The 20,954-nt window shown below is 27.0% G+C and overlaps 1 protein-coding gene across 4 annotated transcripts in view; it reads right to left on the minus strand.

The window, feature by feature from the left end:
• The window catches only part of LOC122853432 (rho GTPase-activating protein 20-like), a 95,146-nt gene that overhangs the window by 43,229 nt on the left and 30,963 nt on the right, over positions 1-20,954 (minus strand). The window contains exon 1 of one of the 4 annotated variants that reach the window (XM_044153936.1): positions 7,750-9,028. The exons of the other annotated variants lie outside the window; for them this stretch is intronic. Within the exon in view, the coding sequence (XP_044009871.1) occupies positions 7,750-8,064 (315 nt within the window). The 5' untranslated portion in view covers positions 8,065-9,028. Of the gene's footprint in view, positions 1-7,749; positions 9,029-20,954 lie in introns of those variants that run through there. 4 annotated transcript variants of the gene reach the window in all.

Genomic DNA, 20,954 nt, shown 5'->3' on the forward strand with positions numbered 1-20,954 from the left:
AATGTAAAGAGATTTTTGTGATGCTGTGTGATGAATATATATATTATAATAATACAACGAAGAAGAGAGGTAGTGCATTCATCGTGTATAGGTAACGGTTATGCATACTGACCGTTATTATTATTTGCAAAGTAACCCTACCAATGGTACCTATATAATGGTGTGTCCTCTTCTGATTGATGAGAACGTTCAATATAATGTACGGGTGTCGCAAATGGCATCAGTAGGCATACACATATCACAAACATCACATCACAACTACATCCATGCCACACCTGCGAATTCCACAATTTTATCCTTGTAATTTTTTTAAATATAATCCCTTCTCTTTAAGAAATCAAAGAACTTGAAAAATTTTTTTTTTTCCCCTCAACTGACAATATAATTGGCATGAGATTATTCATATGATATATCCATGTACAAGTGACTGATTTATACAAGTCGAAATGTAAATGATTGTGTATATATTAAAAGTATATATATTTCCATATAATATAAATATAAATATATACATCACATTGTGATAATGATAAGTTGATAACGATTTATTGAAAAGTATATGTTGTTTTTGATGCAATACTATATTCACACAATACAAGTGATGGTGTATATTTTTATTTTTATTTTTATATAATATATATTTATTTAAGATAAATATATATATTTACATTTTATAACATTTGAAAGTTTAGATTTAACAATGTTCATAATACGATAAAAAGTTTAGTTTAATCTATGGATGATAGAAATTTTAATAAAATGAATAAAATGAAAATAATAATATAGCGGTATAAATATTATTTAACTCAATTTTAGATAAAAATATATTCAAATAAATAAATTAATTTAAAAAAAAAATATCAAGGCTATAAGAATACAGTTGAAAAGGGTTTTATGAATGTGTCAAAATCAATTAAATACAACACATATCTAACAAATCATTTCAGCCAGTTTTAAATTTATGTTCGCGTAAATACATCCGAGTATGGATAACTCGAAAATACATATACATATTTATTGTGTGTGTGTGTGTTTATATATATTCAAGAGGGCAATATTCATATTATATTATTATATATATACTTGTACATATAAAAACCCACGCATCTTCTTTGCAGAATCAAAAGAAAATGATTCACAACCAGAGTTCCCATGAGAAAGCTTATATCGTCATTTAAATTTGCTAACACAACAAGCACCTATCTTCAATTTCATGTGACATTGCATTATTTTGGGTGTATCATATTTTAACGAACAAAAAAAATATTCTATTTCAATAATTAATGCAAAACTTTTTCTTATTCCAAGAATTTTTCTTAATATAATTTTTTTTTTCTTGATGGAAATAAAAATTCAAAGATAGAAAACTAAATTATCTTGTTAATTGCATAATGACCAATATGATCTGATGATATATTTATATAAATATATTCTTTTTGTATATAATATATATTATAATCGTTAGGGACACGAGAAAAGCCGGATGAGGAAGTGCCGACCCCAAGAGTGTGTCTCAGAGCGTAACATCAAAAAAAAAAAAGAGAAAAAAATGGGATAGAATAGAATATAGTTGTTTTCCTATGGGGCGGGTATATTTTCTCTCTTTTTTCTATAATAAAAATAAGTATGAACCAGTCAGTCTGGGTGCGGATTTGTTTTTTCTCGTGGGATAATTTTTTTTTTTTGCTATTCCAAGTTATTCTTCAACAAAAGAAGAAAATTTTATTCACACTAGAATATAGTAAAATCTTGAAAGAAAAAAAAAGATAATAATCGCAGTAATAAAAAAAAAAAACGTGATGAAATGAAAACAAATAAACAAATTTAAACTTGTAATAACAAGAAAATAGAATAAAAAAAATAATTAAATTGAATAACCTAATTTACGCAAACAAAATAACTCGTTACGGACAATAAAACAGACAATTCCTGTCACTTTTGTTTTAAATTTAAACATTTTTAAGACTCGAGACTTAAAACTTTAATGTATTTATACTAACACACTTCCTTTCAGTATCATCCGTTTGGAACGGAAGGCTAAAATTGTATATGAACAAATAAAAGTACAACTTTTTTTTTTACAACATACTGGTCTTTATTTATACAAGGGATTGGTTTACTTTGCATGTTTATATATTTGAGTAAACGGATCTGGAAATTATATATTTGTAGGCACATGTGTGTATATATTAAAGGTATATTTCTGCAGTAGAATAGCATTTGAAGTGATCTGATATGTATATCATATACTTCTATGTTTTTTTTGGTTATAATAAATCACATAGATATGTTATCCAAGATCCCGACAGGTTGGCGACCTTGGTGCTTTACACATCAGCTTTCACCTGTCTCTACTTTCCGAGCACCAAACACATGACTATATAGACACAATGTCGTATTTTCTATTTTCCCAATTGACCTAATTAGATTTGTTTGTTGAATTTTTTTTCTATCAATTCAATCAACTATTTACAACATTTTTTTTTTTACTTTAATCAAAAACTTGTTGACAAGATCATCAGCTTGATGCGATTAAATTCTATTTACCAAAGAAAGAAATCAATTTTTCTTTATTTTAAATATATATATCTGCTTTTTTTTTCACAAATTTTTCTGTTCTCATTAAAACCTGCTTATACACATTGGTGAAACTTTCATTTAAACTCATATTTTAAAATCCAGTTTTTTTACTTCCCAATCTTTTCTTTACATACGGTCCTGCATTTCTCAAAAGAAAAAAAAAAAAAAAAAAAGTGGTGACTAATGCCAAATGATAAACAGAGAAAAAAAGAAAAAAGAAAATTCACCGGAAATTCAAATCACCTTTTTTCCCAATAGATTTATGGGTCTTTGAATTTTTGCATCGTTATTTTATTTTTCAAAGATTTTCGTTCAAGCATATATATGCGCTCATAGATTTTTTAACACCCAGAGAATTTACAAGAACTTGTAAAAATAAAAAAAAAAAAATCGCCTGCAGGGAAAGGTGAAATACCTTGTATACATATAAATATATATAAATCAATGACCTTGGACCCCAGTAACGAAGTCTGCTCGTTTTCACTGGCCCCAAAGCAATTTTATTCGTGCTGAAGTTTATATATATGTATACGTCGTGTATATAATGATTGCTTACATTTGGTAACCCCATTTTCAATGGATCTCAATGTGAAATAATTTTGCAAAACATCATTATAATCATATATCGTAACATTTTAAACTTGACCATATACCGCTACCACAATAAAAATAAAAATAATAAAAAAACAAAATCGTTATGTGCCGGAATACAAATGAAATAAAATATAAATAAAAAAAACAGCAATAAAACTTGATATGTTTTCGTTTTTGTGATAATATTGCATTGTTTTACTACCAAGAAATGCAGAAAAGGGATATCAACTTGTGGTTAAACATCACAATGCGTACCTTTCTGATATATGTTTGTATGTTATTATAGTATTAACTTACAAACAAAAAAAATATTTTATTAAATTATCAACAATTAATGCTTAAATATTTACAAAAATATATAAAAAAAAATAATATTTAATATCTTAAAAGATGGTTATAAATAAAATTCAATATATCAATAGCTAATTTGACATTGTAAAAATCATAAAATACAATTATTTGATCATATCATAGATATAATGAAAATAATATATATCATGATAAATAATTTATACATTGAATAATAGCATCATCTTCAGTCGAATTTGCAATGGATTTGTGATAAGCATTGAAGTATATTATATTGCTCGTTACGCAATGAATACTATCGATTTCAACACAGTAAGCAATCTATCAGTTGTTGTATTGAATTTTAGAATATAACATATTATAAATTTATTTATGTAAGTACATATATGAGCTTCAAGAATACTTGTTAGATTGCTTCCAGGTGCATCGATCGATATCTTGCTCGATTGCTTCAACAGAAGAAGCAATAAGAAACTTCAAATAAATATACATCAATATACAACTACTGTATTTATAATTTTAAACTGTATACAGTATATTTAAATTGTTAATTGTTAATTGTTTTTTTCAATATGTGTGATTATAAAATATACTGCAAAAATTGGAAAAATTTTTAGCTCAAATTATTTGGATAGCTGTATCTTGTATCCAGGCTAACTAACCTTTGATAGTTACAGAGGATTATTTTGGCAATCCACATTTACAGGTTACTATTCTTGTAGAAAACAGTATACTCGTTAGTGCTACACTTTGATAGCTGTGGTATATCAAAGCCTGACTAACTGGTATCGCTGTATAGCTATTTAGATTGCTATATGCATAACTATAAGTATATAGACATACAGAAGTACAAAAACAATATAGAGTACATTTACTAATTTTATAATTATTATCTAGTAATTTTATACTAAATTTGATGCACCAAATAAACGCCAATTGAATGCAAAATCTTATGCTAAATTTTTTGTAACTATATGGATTATTTTTAGTCATTGTTAAAATAATTTGGTGGATCTGTCAAAAAAGAGTTATGAACACAACAGTGTTGACATTGAGATTATGTCGAATTGACGAGTTGATTAGCCACGCAATATCCAGTCGGCTGGAATAACTAACCGATTGTCTTTTTAATATATCGGGCTTGATTATTAAATCAACTATCCTTTTTTAACTATCCAAACGCCTCGTGACTGCAGCTAAAAATTTTTTTCCGTGTGACGAATATATTTTAAATCAATTGAATTTATTTGTGTAATAAATATTTAATGAAGATGTAACTCAATAAAACTGTATAAATATTTGTAACGAGTCTTTATGTAGAATTATCATTATCATTAGTTGAAGCTAGAGGAAATTTATCAAAGTTGTATATATATTGAGGATGAATGAAGTGATTGCTTGGCGCCTCATGTAGATTTTATAACATGCTCATCTGATTGCTTTGTATTTTTTTTATTTTATAAATCTACATCAAAGCAACAAGACCGATCTTTTTTATATATTTCTTTTTGTTCATTCTAATATAGATTTAAATGTCTAGAAATATTATAAACGATATAATAGTAAAACGTTTGAATCACCCTAGTGTCAGTTTGTCTGTAAGTTTAAAAAAATTCCTTGAATAGAATGACGAATGACTATTAGTTTATGGTTTTGTTTAAATGAAAACAACAGTTCATTTTTTTTTCTATTTTTAAACTTCATGTACGTACAGGTTAATCAAGTGTTGTCAACAAAGTTAACGATAAAAAAAAAAAAAAAAAAACCCCGAATGATTAGGAAAAATTGGAAGTGAGTCAGTGTAAATACAACCAATAACAGAATGAAAAGAAAAAAAAAAACAAAGTAAATAATAATGATAAATAAAAAAAAAATAAAGACAATCAATATAATTTGATTAGACGTGATAATTCATGATGATTTATTGAGTCGTTAAATATTTGTTGTAATAATTATTTTTATTATTGAATTAAATATAATTTATCTTTAAACTTTCAAGTTCAATGGCAATAATAAAAAAAATTTTTGTTCGTAAATAAAGCATCAAAGATATACTGCCAAAATTTAAAAGGGAAAAAAAAAAAAACATACACACATTTGAGATATAGCATCATCATATAAATGATTTTACTGACCCTCGACCCAGTGGTGTCTTAAAGATGCCAAAAAAATAATACCAGCAATTTTATATATATGTATATTTTTGGACAGAAGGTAGACGCGTGAATTCATTTCGAGGAGATGGATCGTAAAAAAATTTGCTAACCATGTCCTAGACAATGGTACCCTGTGGCGAAAAGTATTTTTTATGTCAGTTTAAATTTTTTTTTATCTTCTTCATTTTTGCACTCTTCATATGGTTATTTTATTTGTTTTTTTTTATTTATTTGTTCATTTTAAATCTTTACTAAAAGATTGACCCTCAAGGTCAAAAATTAAGAATTATATTGTTTCGCGTTTAAATTATAATTGACATCGCGTGCCTTACATTTCAACCTCAAAATATCATAAAAAATTTCCTAGTGATAGAACAGATTAAAAAAAACGTAGAGTCGGACTTAAGGTCGGAGTCGGAGTCAGACTTAAAGTTAGAGTTAGAGCTGGTGTAAGTAGTAGATATTGTTGTATTTTAAAATTTAAGTGTTTACTTTTTTAATTGTGTTATTATTAAATTAAAAGAATTTATTAACACATATTTAGATTAATCTTAGAATCCATATTTGAAAAAAACGTAGAGTCGGATTTAAGGTCGGAGTTGGACTTAAGGTCAGAGTCAAACTTAAAGTCAGAATTAGAGCTGGTGCAAGTAGATATTGTTGAACTTTAAAATTTGAATGTTTACTCATTTAATTGTGTTATTAGTATAGATTAATCTACAAGTTGTGTAATATTTTTGTAAAAAAAAAATCATTAATTTGGATTACTTTTATCAAATAAATTAGATATTTAATTGAATAAAATAAAATGCAAAGGGTTAATTGATTTCTTTACGTGTGATATTTTGTTTTTTATTTTTTTGGAGTAAAAAAAAAATGATGAGCTTGCGATTTTTCTACTTTGTGTGATAAAAAAATATACTTTTTGTGAATATTTTTTTTTTGGGTATACATGCAATTTGAAAGAATAATCGAATCAAAGAGGAATGTAAGATCGACAGGGCAGCTTTTGGACTGCCATATATGGAAGCCTGCCAAAATTGGAAATTGGTTTTTCAGGACCATCCATAGCAGACACTGAATACCTTGCGTGCCATTTTTTATTTATTTATTTTTTTAAAACTTCATTCTCTCTCTCTCTCTTTCACTCCGTATGTTCAGATTTTCTTGCTAATTTACCAACCAACAAAATTGTTACACGTTAAAGGTTATTAGTTAAGATGAACATGAGTTTTACGAGTTGGCCGATGTAACGGTGCCTCTTAAGAAACGGCCTTTGGGAAGGACATGTGGCTATGTCTGTTCGTGTCCTTACCTCGGGCAAAAAAAAAAAAAGAAATAATCTTTTTTTAAATAATAAAAATATCGATAAATCCGAAACGAAATGTTAAAAGAATCCCGCTATTGTGATAATACAAAATGATCTTTTTTTTTTATAAATCATATTATCAATTTTTCATACAAGAAAATATTTCATTTTATTGTTCAGCAATGATTGAGTGGATCCTCTTCAAAGTGAACTTCTTTCTTTAAATTTTTTCACTTTTCATGGTGGATGATGATTCGGACCAACGAAATTTCATGCTAACAAATGAATATAAAAAATTAAAAAAAGAGCAGAAAAAGATAATTCATGGAGTCAATTTTTAATTCGCCAAAACTTTGACCGTGTTTTTTTTTTTATACTCGCGAATGATTATTCTCCTGGGGCTTTAATGGGGTATCCAAAAAATACTATAGATTCGACAGTTTAAAGGGAGATGTGAAAAAAATCAAAAAAAAAAAAACTAGTGGGGGATAATAAAAATAAATATACAAAAGAATTTAACATTCGTCAAGTTACAACGATGTGTACGTGCGTGTCTGTCTCGTTACGGATTAAGAGTCACTTGAATTACGAAAAGATTCAGGACCCTTTTGAGTCAAGATTTTGGGTACCTATCCCCTCTCTTAATTTTTTTTTTCGCTATTGTCATCGCTCTTGACGGTTAATTCAAGTGCCTTCTACTGGCAAAAGTGGTCTCGTTAAAAAAAATTCCAATGAAAAATAAAAATAATATGAATGTGTTTGTGTCTTTTTATTATTTTCTTCAATTATGATGATTTTTACCTCTTTCAATCCATCGAGTCGACCTAAACTTTTGGTGCCTCTCAGTGGAAATGCTGTATCACACCAGCCAGCAGCATTTGGTGCACCAGCACAAAGTCTTGGCTCTCCAACATTTAAACCTCTTGCACGGCTTTTACTTTTACGTTTGTCAAGTAGATGCTTTGCACGAGATTTTCTTATTGGTGTATTAACATCATCCTCGGGATCACTTTGGACCTCCCAGCGTGATGGTGACTTGAATCTTTTGCGTGTGCTTGTTGGCGATGTCACTGGGGACGTAAGCCTCTGTACAAGTGCTCCAAACATGGTCATCATCGACAAATTTGATTCCAAAATACACTAAGGTCTAATTATTTTTTTTTTCCTTTCTTCGTATACAACGATTTTGATTTGATATTAAATATATAATGTATAAATCTCACAAACAACACACTTGATTTAAACAAATTGATTGTTGGAATAATTTTATAATAAAAAAACAAACAAACAAAAACAATTCAATGTGCTATTAGAGCTAGTAAACCAACAGACTGATGTTGTTTCTGGCCTGGTGAACGACGCGATGTGATTCCAGTGATTCTCATCCTTGTCACGATCGACGGCAATCGCACATACCAAGAACGACGAGCCATCTCATCGTCGCAATACACGGGAATTAAAAGTCTGTCCTCTTTATTCCGAGAACGCAAGACAGTAGTAATAAAAATAAAAAAAAAATTCAGTTTTTTAAAATAATGTAAAAGAAATTAAAAAAACAAATTTTTTATTTCTTCAAAAAGATAATAATAAAGTAGTCAATTAAAAAAAAAAAAAAATTTAACGTTTTGTTTAATGCATAAATTAATTTTAATAATTTATAAACCGATGGAATTATTTTTATTTATAAACTTTAATAATAAGGTCAAAGCAACATGTTATCATTTAACTGTCGTAACTGCCACCTGTTTGATTGTATTTGTGTTTTGAAAAACAAAAAACAGAAATATATTTCATCACTCAAAAAACTCCAAGTCAAGTTGGGTTGTTGTATTTATTTTCATAAAAACACACACACCTTGAGTCACAGTTCACAAAAAAAACCAAAACCAAATAGTTCAAATGTCTATTTTTAGGAGTAATATTTTTAGATATTATTCAACAAGTAATCCACAATTAAAACTCACAAATAAACAATGTTTTTATTCTTTTTTTTTTTTTTGAATTAATTAATTAGATCAACTCGTGGTTATGTGTTATTTAAATTAATAATACGAGTAACCGGTGATCATTCCACTGCGTGCGGAATTCAACTGCCCGCGCTGATGCGGTAGCTCACGATCGGTTGGTCTGGCAGCTACGAAACAAGCCGATTAAAACCGATATCAAACGACATTAAGCGAAAACAATCGAGCACAACCGACAAACAAGAGTGTATCCATGGTGACCAAGACTTGGGACTGCTTGGGACCCTCAGGCCATACACACCGTTTTCTTGGGCCTATTCGAACAGGCCCTTTTATTTTTCCCTTTCACCCCTCGACTCCCCTCTACACTGTTCATCATTCTACATGCCTTTACCACACAACTTCCTCTCTTTCGCAAAACTATATAGAAATATATACACATGTGTGCACGCGTGATACACCAGGGCATTAGATGGCTTTAAAGTGTGTGTGAAAAATTTCGCGTGTAAGAGGCACTTAAAGATTTTCCAACACGCAATACATTCATTTAAAAATGATGAGAAATGAATTTTAATAACATATGAAATATGGTTCCTCATTATTATATCCAAAAATTTTAATTATATACTGTATTTGAATCTTAATTTTTTTAATTTTCACCGATGGTTTAAAAAAGTTGGTCGTTGTTTTTTTCTCCAATGATAATGATGATAAAAAAAATTATCTGTTTCTTGTTTTTCTTTTTTTTTGGAATGATGATCCGACGAGGGTTGTAGTACAGAATGAAAGAAAAACCGGATTCTTATGTGCCAATCTGTTTATTATTCATACGATATCAAGTGACTCATATATGCGAATTCCAACGGGTGTGCTTGTCGTATCCTGAACGCAAATACATGTACTATAATATATATTTGTATTGCATATATCCAACAAGATGATGCTGAGAAAATTGTTAAAAAGTTGATGGTCATTAGGTGACGGTGAAAGATAAATTGTTTGGCGTCGTTGATGATCGTTGAAATTGAGTGTGGCTGAATCACTGAATTGATGCCAAGTTATCCTGGTATATAGGCAAGGTAGTAGATCAGGACATCGGGAGGCAAATCAAGGTGATGGAAAGAAGAATCTCAATTATCCTTTTTTTTTTATTTTGCACATGACTATATATCTATATATATAAATATAAATACATACTGCTGCTGATGTTCCTATTTCTCTCTCGCTATACTTTCAAGAATATTAATAATACAAAATATATTTTATAAATAAGTATATACTTATTGAAATTTTTTTTTCTTTTAATTTTTATCATCATGAGATAATATTAGTTACTGCCTATGCATATGGAAAGCATCAATGAGCATGTTGTTCTATGTATAATGTATGGTTATTTATAGACAACATTTGATATGAAACTTGGAGTCTCAAACTAATTATGTGTCCACTTTTCGATATAATTAAAAGTCCCTAAGATACAATCTTTGATAAACAGCTACTGGTCATTAATCATGACCACCCGTGATATAAAATTTTCGAGTTGTTTTAGTCGTCATCACCCGTTTTTTTTTTTTTTTTGTCGTTGGGTATAAACGAGGGAGTCTATAGTCGCGTTTGCGGGATCGTTCAATTCTAAACCACCACAAGATAAAAAAAAACAATTAATTATATCTCAACAATTATAAAATTAATATAAACATTATTAATTCAGCAATGACACGAAAATAATGTCAATGATAATATACATCTCTACACGGATAATTGAACTTTTGACAAAATACAAGCCTTATGACACTGCAGTTGTTGACCACAAGTCAACCACTGTATATTCAGTCAAGATGGGGCTTCACATTTGTTTTTTTTTTTTTCTCTCTACTTTATTCTTATAATATATTATCAAATATTCTATACTATCCTCCAGTGAATATATTTACGAAATGACGTTGGACATTCTCTACTGTAAAGTTGGTCCATGTGAAGCCAAGGAATGTTGATTCTTATATTCGTTCAAGAATATAAAATATAAAAAAAAAATAAACAAGAAACATAAACTAATGAAAAAGAAATAAAAATCTCTGGGGAATCAACGAGCGTGACGGGAATCACTTTGGACACTGTCCAGATTATTTTTCATTTATACATATAAGTATATATATTTTTTTTTATTCTGTCCCTTCATATCAGTTGAAGATTATGGACCACTAAATGACATGAGTATATTAAAAGTTTAGGGGGACCCACTTAAAGAATGTTTACTTCGATGACATTCATCAGACTTTGGATAATTTCAATGAAAGAAATAAAAGAATTCAAGTATATATTTAAAAGAAAACAACATGAATAAATAATTCACTAATCAATAACTAAATAAATGATTGATCAATGTATTTTGCATGATGTATCAATTTATATTCAAGTTGTTGATGAAATTTTATGTTGTGTGTTGTCAAATTAATGTAGTCAGTCATGTGCATTTGAACTTTGCATACATACATTATAATACAAAATGTTAGTTTTGTATTCGAAGACTCTTGATTGAGTGAGAGAGGGTGGCTTAGATTAAGAAGGTAAGAATGAATTAGATAAAATTCAGCCATGCAAAGAAACTCATAGCATCCATTAATTAGATGTTTGACGCCTTTTGAAACGGGAATTTTGTTGCATGAGAGGGTCAGTCATTATATGCATATATACCTGTACGACGTTCTCTTATCGGTGCCCTCTCTTGCGACGAACCGTTACGTGTTCTGCATGTTTCTCTGATTGCAAATAAGGAGGACTTATGCTGGGACTCACGTCCCGCTCGAGTAGTTGAATGTCGTCGTCTATTTTGTGGACGTGCGACTATTGAACCAAAAAAAAAAATAAAAATAACCAACTAACAAAACAACAACATCAGCAAAAAAAAATATATAAATTAAATACACATATATAGCTGACATGAGCAATATATGTGTCATGGAAATAAATAATTTAAAAGCCTTGAATATTTATTAATAAATTTTTTTTTTGCTGTTGCAGAAGAAGATTTAAAAATAAAAAGATTTTTGGAGGACTCGCGGGATCTATCACAAGATAAGAGACGCGCGTGAAGAAGATAATGAAAAAACGAAAAAAAAAAAAAATCCGATGCATGATGCTCGAAACAACAGCGAGATTGTGCCAACGAAAAACCGCGGGAGGCTTGAATTTCAAACACGTGACAGGTGGCACGCGAAATAAATTCCTTTTTATCGTAAAATCATCCACCAGTTCATGGTTGCGTCTCTTCTTCTTTTTTATATTTATTTATTATTATTTTTTTTTTTTAAATAAATTAAATTCTTTTATTCATTTTTATTTAATTTAATTTATTTTTTCTCAAGATATATATATATATTTTTTTTTTCATACCAAAGATTTATATTCTTTTGTATAAAAAACAATAATATATATAATAATTCTATTTTTAATTATTAAAATACGTATTGTGAGAAAATGAGGTGAGTTTTTTTTTTACAAATAAATAAATAAAAAATAATAATAATAATGATTATCAACATTGACGTGTACAGCTTCTTGTATAGCATGGTTCGCACTTTAACAATTATTATATATTTTATTTCTTTTGTCTTCATAATGACAATGGAGAGACAAACCCAGTTGGCCAAAGAAACATAATCCTTCAACATATATGTCTTCACTCATAACATGTTAACTACGTCATTTAAATGCGGAAACAATCACTATTTATATCTTCATTTTAACATTTTATATAGATAAATATAATTTTATCTTTTTTCAAATTTATATAAAAATAAAAGCATTATAATTTATATACAGATAAATAGATAAATTCATTTAAACTTGTATCAAATCATACTAAAATTCATGTAGCAAAATATATTAAATTTGAGTGAAACTTCAAAGGCCAGTTGTGATTGTTACAGCATGATAATAAATAAAATAGGAAATAATAGCCGGAATAGAAAGAAAGGAAGTTTAATTTAACGAAAAAAAAAAATAAAATAAAAAAATATATATGATTCCCAGATGTTTTAAGCGACATGGGAAAGTGGGCTTGCTTACTCACTCTTGTTATAGAGTATAAAGTATGTCACACGTATCAGCTGAGATTGCAAATTTTCTTTTCATTTATATATATACAATAAAAAAAAAAAATTCGATTGTATTTGTGGTCACTAAAGTAGTTGGATATATATAAAATAATAAAATAAAATGGCACGTTATAGGTGAGAGTATAACAAGTATAAATAAGTGTTGTTAAAATTAAATGTCCATAGTGTCCAACCATTGGAATATATCTATCATCGGTAATACAATAAAACAACAGCAACAACAGCAAAATACACTAGTTTAAAAGTAACACACATGTATAAAAAAAATAGTATTATCCTTTGATCTTATACTTTGAATTTCACTCGACAGGAAATTAACGACTACGTGCATGGTCGCACTCGGCAATGGCCCAACCCAGATTATCACTCATAAATATAATAAGGAAGTTAATCAGCCAGGAAAGTATATTTTAATAATATAAATATATATATCCTTTTTTTTTATATATTACCAACTTGGGGATGATAATTAAATTCGTATTTTCTATTTTAAAAATATATGTATTTTATATTTTTATAAATGAGAAAAAAAATTATTTTATTTTTCTTTCATAGAGACTAAAATTTGTAAGCAATTCTCTTATTCATGACTAATATTATACGCCATAATTCATTGTGGTAAAAGAGTCAGGTATATATGCATTAACTTAATAGCAAGATCTTGAGAAAGGTGTTAATAACAAGAACCAAACTGTTTTTCTTTTATTTTTTTTTTTTCTTCTATGTACCACCACACCGCATGCAAGTATAAAGATGAGTATTAAAAATTTTTTTAATATTTTTTTTTAACATTGATTGTGTTGGTTTATACCAACAGGTTGTATATATACACACACGAGTATTAATGTTTAGTGCAATGTTGATGTTTATTATGTGAAAAATAATAATAACTTATTTACAGATATATATAAGTTTGAGTGCTTGATCTGTACAACATTCATTGCTAATCACTGAGAATATTATGTGTTATTCGCACGTGTCTATATTTTTATTTTTAATTTATAAATATATTTTAAAAATTATATATTTATAAATAAAAAAATACTATACATCCTGGCAAATATTCTATTTTAAAATTGACTATTTTTCTATTCCCTAAAAAGCTCAATGGATCGTCTGGATTTTATTGATTTTTTTTTTATTGCTCTTTTGAATGATATAGAATGTTTATTTTTAAAAAGTTAAATAAATTCTATTGGCATTATTATATAGATGATTGAATTGATAGATATATGATATACAAACAATGTTAAAAAATAGTATAAGAAATGAGCAAGATGGCCAATGCTTGTGGCATTTTGAACGAAACGAATTGCCCTAGGTTTTTCCACGAAAGGCATCCTGAACACCTTTTGACCCAAACGCACATCCAATGCATACCAACATTTCCGCATGCAAGAATCTTTTTTTTTTTTCTCATTTTAGTCTCAACTTCTACTTCTTCTCCTTCTTCATCATCTTATTATTATTATTATATTTTTCTTTAGCTCATCCATCCCTTGTTGTATGCACATCACCACTTTTCCAATAAATGCCCCTTGAATTGAGTAACCCGCTGATGTTGTCGGCTGGTTTTTGTAGTTTAACACATTTTAGCCAATCGATATATTGTATTTATATATACACATAAGATTTTCAGTGAGAAATATATATAGTGTGAGATATACTGTATGTTCAGAGCATGGGATCACATGGTTTATATATGGGTATGAGAAAACTTGGTAAGCAAAGCCAACAATGGACCTACGGGGCATCTTCTATATGCAAGAGAGAACGACGGTGTCGAAGGTTGTGGCTTTTAACGGTTTTTCTATATTGCAATGCTGCCAACTGCTGCTGTTGCTGCTGTTTACTACACTTTATATATATAAACCCATCAGTTCATAAATTTAACAACAAGTTTCATAAAAATTAAAAAATAAATAAATAACGATGATAATAATAATAAAAAAAACATTAAAAAATAAAAAATTTATACGTAAAAATTATCATTTTATGAAACAAAAAATAAAATAATAATTGTAAAAACATAAAGCTCCATTATATTGTATTTAAATAAATTATTATAATAGCAAGAAATATTATTTGATTTTTGTATATTGATTAAGCATAATATAAAAAAGAAATTTTAGAAACTTTTTTATTTTTCTATTTTTTAAATGAAAAATGCATGAATGACAATTTTAAATATGATATTAAATTTAATATATAAAAGTGTATTGTCAATGTTTACAAATGGCAAGACAAGTTGACGGGTACTCGACACTTGGAGTTACTTTCACGAACGATCAAAGATGCGAGTGACGAACGTGTCATGTAACCCACGTGAAAGCCAACTAGTTTTTTTTATTTTTCTATTTTTTAATTCACTTGAAGAACTGTCTGATGATACAGACATTGTCAAGAATATAAGATTGAATAATATAATTGTTTTTTTGTTTCTTTTTTTAACAAGGTGGGTGTTAGTTAAGTGGATTTTTTTAATATTTTTGTTTTGCCACTTGTTGGTCTAAAAATATACCCACTTGAATGAATCAATAAAATACATTAAATGAAAAAAAAATTAAATATTTATATTTATACTGTCGTAGATTGCATATTTTTCAAGATGAAATTAAAATTTATATTGTCAAATAATTTGTAGTCTTGTCTAAAAAGGAAAAACCACCACCCATGTATTTTATTGTTTAAAAAATTAAAAAAATAACAAGAAAATTATATTAAAATAAAAATTTGTTAAATATTTGCGTAGTATTATTATTTTTTTGTGGCAATTTTAAAACGCAATGAACTCAGTAATGTATATGCTAAATGACCTCGACTATAATCCATTAAAACCCACGCGTTATATTAGTCATTTAAATATTTGATTATTATTTTTCGACATTCGTACATCAATACAAAAAAAAAAGAAACAAATCTTAGATTAAAAAGCAAATAATTCAGCTATCGATTAACCATTTGAAAAAAAAAAATTTTAAATCAAATAAATATTATATTCTTACATTGATTTTGAAATTTCTATGTCAAATTATGACATTAAAAATATCTTATCATTAGAAAGCATGTGTGTATCTTTTTGGTTATTTAAAAGAAAAAAAAAATATATTTTGTAATAATAATTCAATAATACCTATACACATATCTTGTTATTGAATTATGAAATATTAAAAATAAATATTCATAATATTAAATTTAACAAACAGGTGTAAATATATAACAAATTTTTATTTTGAATATTTATAAATATATATGTTGGAAGAAAAAATGAAAATTGACGTAATAAAAAAAAATGATAATATTATTTCTTCTATAATTTTAACATCGTTGAAAATTTTTTAAAGATATAGAAAGACAACGAGAGTCCAATGGCTTAGGGGCATATCGATTTCCCTTTCGATCCATCGATTTTACGACTTGAACGAAAGATGACTTGGTATAATCTTGGGCGTTGATTCGCGTGGCCGATCGCAACAGACAGAGAACACAAACCCTCAAGGCACATACTCGGCATATGATCAGTTGAATCTTTTAACATGTTGTGATCTTCGACTTGAAATTCATCACAACATATATGTGTAAGGGCATAAACATTATCTATATATTTTATTTTTGATTATCAATAGAGCCTTGTTGAGATGAGGACTGTACTTTGTCTCGGTACATTTATTGAAAATTCATAATAACAATAAAGTATTTTTATATATAAATGTATTTTTTGTTATCTAGAAATTTATAAAAGATATATATATATATTTTTTTTTAACTGAATTAGCTGGTTCGTGGTGTATACTCTAAGATTGAATTTCATCAAACTGACTCATCTACCTCTACTGTCTCTTTCCTCCTTCATCTCTCTGCCCCTCATTCAAATATTTCTTTTATTTTTTTAAATTTTTATATGTATTTTTATCTCCAGCAAGACATTCCAGAGAATATTTTTTTTTACCCCTTTTTATTTTTAAACTGGAATAATATCTCTGACGTGTTTATATTCGTAATTATTTTCATTGGCTTTTATTAAAAACTAAAATTAGATTTTATTATTTTTTAATTTTCAATAAGTAGAAGAAATTATCTGTTGTGTTTTCCCGAATGTTATATGATCATATTTTGAATAACCCATAAAAACTTAGCAATAATATTATCATTATAATGAATTGTTTTAACAAGTGAGAAAATTATTTAAAAAAAAAAAAAAACTGATATATATATAAATTTTGAAATAAAATACATTTATCCCAAGGCAATCAAACAATTGGCGTTATTTATTATGCAGCTGAAAAATTTTATTTTCGCAATATTGATAAAAAAATAAGAAAAAAAAAAAGTTAAATACAGTGCGAGAATGAATAGCCGTTGGCTAGCTTTCCTCATCTTTCTCACTGTAGTCATGGTGAAAGCACACCAAATATATAAAAACAGCTCTCTTTAATATACTACATACTTTAATATGGATGTGGAAAAAATATATGTATGCCTAAAGGCATTAAAATACTTCCGACAGATTATTTCCTGTTGTGACCTTTTGCAATTTTATTATTTATTTTTTTCATGTGTCTAGACTCCTTATTATCACGACTATTCTCATCATCATTATCATCCCAATAAAACGCATATAGTGTTAATAATTAATTAAAATTATAAACAATAAAAAAGAATTAAAAAAATAATCAACAAACATCAAGCTTCATGACATGTGCCTAATAAATATCCGCAGAAAAATATATTTAATAAAAAAAAAAAAAAAAAAATAGACAAGTCTTAAATTAACAGAAATAATAATATATCAATTAATTTTCACGCTCTTCTAACAGTATGAGAGAAAATTTTAAATATAAATTTAAATATATATATATAGCTATGTGAAATTGTTAATGTATCGACAAAGATCACGTGGCTTCAAAAGACCAGCGTAACGATCGCGCACTGATCTTGGTTCGTTAATGGTCCGTATCTGATATATCCTCCATATATACATTTATAAATATATACCATGCTTTTATATATTTAATATATATACATGTGTAATCGTGAATGGAAGTTTTCTTTTCATGCATGTGAAACAATTCTGCTAATATGACGCTGTTGAATATCTAATGATGCACCGACTTTGATATACTTAACACTCGCATGTATATGATATGATAATATTTTATTAAAAACTTTATTTTTTATTAATTTTAATTACTATATTCTTTTTATTAATTTTTTTTCGTGTGAACCAGCGTTTTTTTTACGTTTTTTGTTGTTTGTGATTATCATAATCATGATCAGATGGATCAGGTTATGTGATTGGCAAATAATTAATTGTGAAAATATACTGTATCATCATAATGTTTCATTATTTTAAATATATCATTTATAAAAATATATTGGATGACTTGGCAAAAATATGTTAATGAAAAGATGTATCCTATTTCAACATATTCAATTGTTAAATAATTATTTTATGTATGATATATCGGATACATATCATGTATTTATTTGACCTGATGTTTATCACGGTAGAGTGTTTTTATTAGAATGAAAATATCGAAATTAATAAATATATTGAAAAATTATCAATTTTAATTTGCACAAATCTGGATTCGACTGCGAGAAAGAAAATATAAAAATAAAAACAATATGCCGGCATTGTCGTAATATAAAAATGAATGTACAATCTCATGGGGATCAAGCACGACCACTTGCCATTGTATCGAAAATTTACATTGTCAATGGGTTACCAGAACCAGAGGTTTATTTATCATGAAATTGATTGTGTTTATAAAATAATAATATAAAATTAAAACAAAAAAAATTATATATAAATAGTGAGAATATTGAGTGTAATCATATCGGTAAAATAAAGATTAAAGATAATAATATTAATAATAAAATAGAAAAAATATTGTTGATTTTTCGCGTGTAAATTTTTACAGTCAAAAATATAGAATATTGTTGTAACGGAGTTCTGTGTTTGGTACCGCTATAGCATATATAAAAGTGTGTTTATAAATATGTTGATATCAATCTGATGATTGTATATAAAACTCACATGCTAGATTATTTCAACTATCGAATAAATTCACGTTAAATAACAATAGACAATTTTATTTTTCCCTTTTTTTTTTTGACACGAAATCGACAAAAGTTATTGCATGGGAAATAACTGTGATATCAATTCTCTTTTATTTATTTATATTTTTATTTTTTTCATGTTACATTGTTGTATATTATGAAAAAAATAAATACATATATAAAATAATATATATTTTTATTTTATATCTCATCAATTTACAAATAAATTTTTCAATAATTTTTCAAATTAAATTTATTTATAAATTGATGGCTTATTTTGTTATGATTATGTCGAGAGTAAAATGAAATTGAGTTGCTGGAATATTATGATATTTTAAATTATAATAAAAATATAATTCAAATATTTTATCTCACGTTAACAATAACTAAAATGGGGATTATAATTTTTCATCGTGACTTTGTTGTACATAAACTTTGTAGATGTTGCCGCACCCTTTATTTATTTATTTATTTATTTATTGAATTAGACACTGTATTACTTGAATGGTGTTTGTGGGTCATACGCGATGAATTCTCGAATCATCGTAAGTCGTAACATGTCAAACATCACACACAAAATGATTCACAACGAATAATATAAAAATTAAAAAAATAAATAAAATATTAAGAGCATACCTTCTACTTTTTATATATAATTTTTCAAATGATAAATTATCTCGTGTGCTATTTGATAAGATAAATAATATATTATATTAAATTATATTTTATTTTTTTAATGATTCATTTTACCAGGCAATCACATTAATGAGATATTGAGAAAAAAAAAAACATTTAAAAAAATGTTTACGTTATCTTGTCATGTCCTGCAAAATTCATGAATTTTTCATTTTCAATTTATTTCTTTATTCGACCCAACAAGCTACAAACAACATTATCCCAATTTTGCCAGTATTTTTAATTTATTCATTTTGAATGTTAATTATTTTAGATATAATTTCTCCACAAATTGACGACAATTAATACTAAAAATCATGAGAAATAATTACAAGTTTGATATAGAATTACCTATTGGTTTTTTAAGAAGTACTCTAAATGAAAATAAATGAAATAAAAAAAATATATATTGAACAAAGATTATACTGTCAAATAGGTCGCATAAAATAACTGTAATATATAAATATTAAAAAATATATATACCAAATATGGTGATATTATATACATTAGCTTTGTGGCTTAATGAATCATACACGATTAACTCTCTAAACTTGACCGTAAAATCACTAATGAGCTTCTTGAATATTGACCGCAGTATGTCACTGTGTCACTACTAATATTATTAATCATGCAAGTGTCGCGAGCATAAATTAACTTTAAAACAAAGATTTTAAATACTCTATGTAACTATTATATTCACAGGTATTTTATTATGTGAATAAAAATATATAAAGTAATGAAAAAAAAAATAATAATAAACTTTCTCAAGTCATATAGGACATATAATGGATAATTTACCATCAGCTCTCAATTGCGGTTTAATCTTTTGATACCATATATAAGTGAAAACAACATTTTATAAAATACTTGAATTGTTTTCTAAAAAAAAAAAATCATCATAATAATAATGAAAAAATAATATTTAACATTCCAGGATGTTTTAAACCATTTGCAATTTTAGTTTACCTCTCAACAAACCCATGTTCGACCTCCTCAAATATATTTTACAAATTTTCAAATAGTGACCCATGAAAAAATAAAAAAAATTTCATCCCATGTAACATTGGATTTTTATTGGCCTTTTTTTGTTTTCATTTATGAGGATATTATTTTTCCCGCCTACCTGTTTTTCATTCTTAAAAACTTTTCCTTCTTTTTTACCTTTTTTACCTTTTTTTTTTTTTAT

This window comes from Aphidius gifuensis, linkage group LG1, assembly GCF_014905175.1.
Source record: "Aphidius gifuensis isolate YNYX2018 linkage group LG1, ASM1490517v1, whole genome shotgun sequence".
In the NCBI taxonomy this organism is placed as follows: Eukaryota; Metazoa; Arthropoda; class Insecta; order Hymenoptera; family Braconidae; genus Aphidius; species Aphidius gifuensis.